Source organism: Haliotis cracherodii, unplaced genomic scaffold (genome assembly GCF_022045235.1).
Source record: "Haliotis cracherodii isolate W230 unplaced genomic scaffold, xgHalCrac1.p SCAF_4, whole genome shotgun sequence".
Taxonomy (NCBI): Eukaryota; Metazoa; Mollusca; class Gastropoda; order Lepetellida; family Haliotidae; genus Haliotis; species Haliotis cracherodii.
In genome coordinates this window covers 3,939,209-3,946,221 of record NW_027266297.1, presented here as the reverse complement: position 1 = coordinate 3,946,221, position 7,013 = coordinate 3,939,209, and the positions used below count along the sequence as shown (strand labels likewise).

The window sequence follows — 7,013 nt, the reverse complement described above, 5'->3', positions numbered from 1 at the left end:
AACATATAGCAAAACCCTTAAAGTAGGCCATTTTCTACTAGTCCTTAGGATACTTTTACTATTGGGCAGTTTGGTAAGGACTACAGGACTAGAGCCAGCTTCTAAAGCTGGAATGAGAGAATGTCCGTAAAAAAATCGAATAACTTGCTACAAGAATGAGAGATGTTATTAAAACAATGATAGTGTAACAACTTGCTCGGAAAGAAACCCTACCATACCCAAATGTATGCTGTTTTTTTCATACATTTATGAATCATGAATTTTCAGGGTTATTACCGTGTTCAATTCATTCATTTGCAGTTTGACTAACCATGAATATCAACTTTATTATTTTAATATTTTGTCATATTCTGATGTCAATTCACAGAACTTCATGAATTTTTCTACAAATTAACAACAAAAATACCTGCTAAAAACATAACGTTTCGAGAAATGGAAGTGAAAAAAAACAGACAGTCGACCTATCAATTAAGATAGATCACTGTTTCTGTGCAAACAATCTTTTGTACAAAAAATGTTCTATCTGCCCAATTGTTCATTTTCACTTGTTCATTTAGTTCACTGTTTGACTTGTGCGGTGTCTTTCAAACGTTTCGAGTAGTTTGTCTTTTAATCTGGGAGTTGTGACTGTCACGCATTTAGTCCTGTGACAACTTGTACCAGAGCGTCTGAGAGCAATAAGTGAAACTAGGAGCAGTCTTCATAGCTCTCCATTTGTGTTTCTTTACACCACAAAAGCAAATTAACCCGCCGTGAATATACGCAGCCAGTTTAAGGCAATTATTGCAATAATGTGTGTCGCCATACACTATTGTGATTACACTGTACTATTGTAAGATTTGGTGTGATTCTACCGGGCGCAGAACATTGTCGGACATTATTGCAACAAAATTTTTATTATCAATGGAACGTTTTATGTCTTTTAACTTTATTCCCATCGCGTACACTATACAACAGCATCTGACAAAATATATGATTAATATTCTATTCACATACTGGTTACTTATATGAAACTTGTTATGTGACAGCATCTTGAATCTTTAGAGAGATAAGTGATCATATGCCATGCTTCTACTCTCTCTTTGTGCGACAGTGCTATTTTATTGTATATTGTAATAAATCATCACCAACACTGCAAAGCTCAATTCCTTGAGATTGGTTTAAATGAAAGCAAATATATTTTATACATAGCATTTTAACTACGGATTGACAACGAGGAAGAATTCGTCGCTTTTGTGTATTCTTCGAAATATACACATGTTCAAATGACACGATATGAGAATCATAATCGCGCTGAACAATGAATTAAAATTTGGAGAAAAATCAGTCCTGAAATTCTTTGAAACACGTCATATGATTCATAGGAAGCGTTTTTCACTTTAACTCTGTAAGGTATTGATATATAACATACTGTTCTTTATCAATGAGCATAAGCATTCTACAAAACTGTTATTCGTACAAATAATTATGTGACATCATTTGGTGACCATTGCTGAAGTTATATATTATTTTTCAGTGAAAATAAATTGTCTAAAATTGACCTGTTTGACCCTAACAATGAGTGGACTTAGAGGTAAAAAACAAAAATTATCACTTCCCACTAATCCGCACGTATATCCCGTGGTTGTAACATATTAAACAATCATCCATGACGAAATCCTCGCGTTATGATTGGCTAACCTACAACCGTGACCTGTCAGTGGGGTCACCGTCACGTGCTTGCACGTGAGGTGCACGAGCGGCATGTTCAAGGGGTGGGTGTGGCCTAATAGCAACCAGCGGGAGAAGCCAGGTAGACGCATTGTTCTCCACTGGCATATAGGGCTCAGGGTCCAGGTCAGGGGAATCAAAGGCAAGTGCCCTCAGCTTGAGCAGCTAATGTCAGCCTGTCTCAGTGCATAATAACCCACCATCCACCATGCAGACTCAACAACCTCTTGAGAACCGCACGAACATGCAGCATCTTCAGACTACGGATAAACTAGACATGGCAGACTACGGTGTCGAAGTGAACATGCCGGTGTACTTCAGCGGTGAACATTTGGATCAGTTTCGCGGGATACATTTTCCCCAGCAAGTTGGAAAGGCGCTGGATTTCAAACAAATTGGATATTATACATCGGCTGACTTGTACAACGTTGGCGGTAGCAACCCTACCTCCATCGGCTCCAACCTCATCATCGACGAGGAATCTAGGGACTCTAAGCCTGATATCACGGCTCTTCCAAGTGAAGATAGCGACGATCTCCTCGCTAGCACCAACAGTCCAAGAGAAAGCACTAGCGAGGCAGACGCGGAAAACTCCCCACCTGCGGCAGACGACACCACCCCTGCACCAAAGAATTCCAGAAAGCGCAAGCGACCAATTCCTAAAGGTAAACAACATGTAATTCTTACAAATATTATTTGATTGTTGTTTTACCCCACACTCAGCAATATTCAAGCTGTACAGACAAACCAGTGGTTGATATTGTGAGCAACGTTGGTACAATAATATTCTGGATGAGTGAATGTGTGCAAACACACTACTATATCATACGACAAGCATTGTTCAAGTGCAAGCCTATGAGACGTTCGACGGGTAACGATAGTTCAATCTATTGGAAATTATACAAATATCTTTAAAGTAAAATAATTAAGATCAACCAAAACATTTACCATTATTAAAGTGTAAGCAGACCCAGGAATTGTTTTAATCACACTATAATGGATTACTACTGTCAAATCTTTTCTTTAATAAAGGTTTGGATGTTAAAAAAAAATCCATTGTACATTTGTTTGATCATGTTTTGACGTGTCGCTTTTTTCTTCCAGGCAAGCCGCCATACAGCTACATCGCTTTGATCAGCATGGCCATCGCTAACTCGGACGATCGGCGTCTGACGCTGCACGAGATCTACGGCTTCATCGAGGAGCGCTTCCCCTACTACCGCGACCACACCAACACCAAGGGCTGGAAGGGGTCCATCCGACACAACCTCGCCCTCAACGACTGCTTCATGAAGCTGCCGCGACAGCCCGGACAGAAGGGGCATCAGTGGGCTATCGACCCCAACTACGAGGACATGTTCGACCACGGCAGCTTCCTGCGACGTCGGTACCGCTACAAAGATGGAGTCCGACGTAAAGGCAGAAAACAGGTGAGATACGTCATATTATTATTATATAAGAGTATAAGTAGGCTTTGTTGGTATTCTACCCATGTGGTAATCAAACCTGTGCCTTCAGTGGGACAAACACTGGCCTAACAATATACGGAGGCCTACCATTTTGATATATTAAACCAAATGCTATTACTACACGTTGTTAATATTAATGTATAATTGTAAGACCCATCCCAAATCCATCCCTTTTTGTAGTATTTTTCAGAATTATGGTATTTTCCTATTGCTAAGTGAATTGTTCTGGTCTTTTATTTTATGGTGGCGACGACAGTAAGAGAGTAAAAACTATTTGATGTTTTCAACGTTAAAACAGTTTTCATTGTCAATACATGTCATCACGTTTCCAGGACCTGGCCCCCAACGCCGTTGTCATGCCACCAGCGACACCATACGGCTTTGTAGACCCAACCCAGTGTGTGAACGCTAGCACCCCCAACTGGAGCGTTCCCCGAGGTCACATGACCACCACGCCACCCTCGTCCACAACATCTACACCATCGCCTCTGTCCAACACAGGCGCACCCTCCCACGAGTCTGTATCCGGTGCGATATGGAACCCCTATCTTGCCGCCAGCCGTCACCAGTCCTCACCCCCGGAGACTCTGTACGAAGCCAAATCTCCCGATCTGTCCTCCCCCTACCCAGCGTCGTGCTCAATATCCAGCTGCACCCCCTCCCCCGAGCCTTCACAGTGCCAAGCATCCTCAAGTCCATCGTCCTCACCACCAGAGGCTCACCAAACTCTTCCCTTCGGCTACCAGACCCAGGCCATGGGAGTCCCCATGTGGAACAATCCTGCAGCCTACTCAGCGGTGGGACAGACGCCACCTGGAATCGGCAACTACATGGACGCCTACAACATGAACGCCTACAGCATGCTGAATGGCGCTTACCCCTACATGCCTTACATGGTCCCCAGTGCTAACCCCAAACCCCTCTACTCCCAGCGATCTCACAGTGCTACAGACTCAACCAGTCAGGAGGCTTGGCCCTCATCCTCATAGTGCTAAACATTACATTGTTGTACAAAATAACGTATGCTTCTTCTGTATATGTGGTTAACATACGTGTTCTACGTGAAGTGTGCACTGTCTGCGTCAAGGTGTTCTTGTGATGTGTGTTCTGTCCATGTGTGAACCGTAATGGCTTTATGATAACGTATCGGTCAGAACTTGTTAATGTATTTTTTTTTATCGATGTTTTTTTTTTAAGTTTGCTATTCGGACTCGGGCGATTCGGGTACAACAAGCCACTATCTCTTTCTATGGCCAGTATTTATTGTAATGTGTGCTTGGTGATAAATCCCAAGAAATTGTCTGGAATAATCCCGATCCCATGAGGTAATGTTGGTAAATGTTATCCCTTAAAAGGGTTCCCTTTTCCATCTTAAACTAATATTGGAGCTGCTTCCCAAGAGAAGACAAGAGAGGCGTGATTTGCTTTTAAGCATTTATTGTATTTTAATACATTATTTTAAAACCCGAATGATAACGTACGGACCGACATTGTTGTATATAAGTTGCCTATTATTAAAATAACATAATTTGAAACTTTGTATTTTCTTATTTCTTACTTGCAAACGTTAGCAAGGCCAGTGTCCTGTTGTACAAAACAACCTTAGCGCTAAGACTGTCGTAAGTCTATGTTAAGGTATCTGAGTTACGATCACTTCATCGCCAAGGTCGATTTGTACGAAGGAACCCTGGTCTTGCATTTATTTAACATATGGTCTGAATCTTGACTGAAACTGATTGATCACATGACACACATAGCTTAATATTGTAATTTCATGGTGCATTTGTACAAAGTGACCTTGGCATTGCAATGACTCCCATACTCTCATATATAACAAAGAATTCATAGCGCTGAGATCGCCTGTACATCAAGGCTCAGATCCGTTTTCCAAGATAAAGCATCATATAATTCATTATTTACAACCTAATATTTAATTTAGCGTTTTCGGCATTGGGGAGACAGTTGGGGTTTTTTATTGTGTGGTTGAAGCTACATCAAACCTTACGACAAATACTGTTAAAAACATCAAGTTTATTTTACAACACCTCAACGCGGCGATAACTGCAGGCCATACGTCGGACCCAGAGGCAGACCACATCATAACAGTATGCTCTGATGAAAAAAAAAGCCAACCAGCTGATTTGACGGGCGCTTCACTGCATATCAGTTGATACATAACAACAGTTCCTGTGGCTTTTAATAATTTGAATAAGTGATATAAACATTGAAACATAATGTTCATTTTAATGACGTGTCCAATGATTATACTGTTTGCCCCCGCTTTGTTCACACATGTAAAAGACATGAACTGATATATAAGTTACTCGACGTTTTTGTTCGTTTGTTGTTGCAATATTTCATCTATATGGCGGCTGTCTGTAAATACTTGAGTCTGGACCAGACAATCCAGTGATTGACATCATCTGGATTGGGATGCTGTGACATGCATCAACCAACCGGACTGGTGCTGTCTGCCTGTTGCCCTCAATATAGGCTGTATGAATTATCCTGTGATTGCGAGAATCACAAAGCTATTCACACAATCGGTTTCAGAGTTGCGCCCCTTCCCTCTTTGCAGCATAATACACATTAATACATTCGGATGTTTTATAGTTATTTGGGAATACTAAGTGTAAACGTGTAAGAATACTATAAATATATCATATTTCAACAAAATTTCACGATTACTCAACATAAATTGACAAATAAAACGAATCCCTCCTTTTAAAAAATCTGTATTTGCATTTTTGCTTTCGGCTTCCTCAATGCTGAGCACCCCTCAAGTCCAGCACACGTCAGCACCTGTGGAAGCTACCTGACGATCGCTGTATTGCTGTTTAGACTTACATAAAGACCAAACGTCAGCCAAACCTGAGAAGCTGACGGTTTCTCATCAAACACGATGCAGCTCGCCGGTTTCGATTTTCTATTAGTTATTGACCCAAAGGCAGTCTAAATGCAAATCTCCATGCACAGAGCTTACATATCCTCAATGCAGCTGGTTGAACGCGAAATGACACCGTGGTTTCATGGCATTTCAGATTAACAAATAAATAATATTTCCCAATCACTGTTATAGCGAGATGAAGGGGAATATAGCTTGTGTGGTATTGAATAATGCACGACAGCCCAACAGGGGGTAATTGCGCTATCACATAACGACATCAGTAAACAGCATGTCACATGTCGTTGTAATGTAGTTTGAAGGGCTTTTAACATAAGGCAGAAAATAATCAATAATGGAGCCCGTGGTCACGACAACTATTATTTAATTGTCGATTTTCTGTGCTCCTGCAGTGGTGGAGTGGTATATATCCTATGTAGTGAATAATGTTTGTTGGTTGGTTGGTTGTTTTACGCCGCACTCAGCAATATTCCAGCTATATGACGACGGTCTGTCAATAATCGTGTCTGGACCAGACAATCCAGTGATATCATGAGCATCGATCCGCGCAATTGGGATCGATGACATGCTTCAATCAAGTCAGCGAGCCTGACCACCAGATCCCGAGTGATTAATGAGCTGGCCGTCGTACATGGTAAAATGTATATACGCCTCGATGGGAATGCTGGGTTAAGCACACACACACACACACACACACACACCCCACCCCCCCCCCCCCCCCCCCCCCTCGGGAACAGACGCTGGTCGTATGGGGCGGACTTAATGGTCAGGCTGTTGACATGGGGCGTATCACCGTACCCCGATGGCAGGGCTGGTTGCTCATAATATTAATCACTCGGTTATTGACAAGCCGACGTCATATAGCTGGAATATTGCGGCGTTAAACAACAAACAAAAACACCACAATGTATAAAGCTGGTATCAAATTC

General features: G+C 41.8%; 1 protein-coding gene across 1 annotated transcript; it reads left to right on the top strand.

The window, feature by feature from the left end:
- Positions 1-1,918: 1,918 nt before the first annotated feature.
- LOC139480541 (forkhead box protein E3-like) lies at positions 1,919-4,168 on the top strand. Its single transcript, XM_071263641.1, has 3 exons — positions 1,919-2,375; positions 2,815-3,140; positions 3,512-4,168. The coding sequence occupies exons 1-3, from the start codon at positions 1,919-1,921 to the stop codon at positions 4,166-4,168; spliced, it is 1,440 nt and encodes a 479-aa protein (XP_071119742.1).
- Positions 4,169-7,013: the final 2,845 nt, after the last annotated feature.

Coding starts and splice junctions, on each gene's coding strand:
- LOC139480541 (XM_071263641.1), top strand. CDS start 1,919: ATGCAGACTCAACAACCTCTTGAGAACCGCACGAACATGCAGCATCTT. Junction 2,376..2,814: donor CAAGCGACCAATTCCTAAAG/GTAAACAACATG, acceptor TTTTTCTTCCAG/GCAAGCCGCCATACAGCTAC. Junction 3,141..3,511: donor GACGTAAAGGCAGAAAACAG/GTGAGATACGTC, acceptor TCACGTTTCCAG/GACCTGGCCCCCAACGCCGT.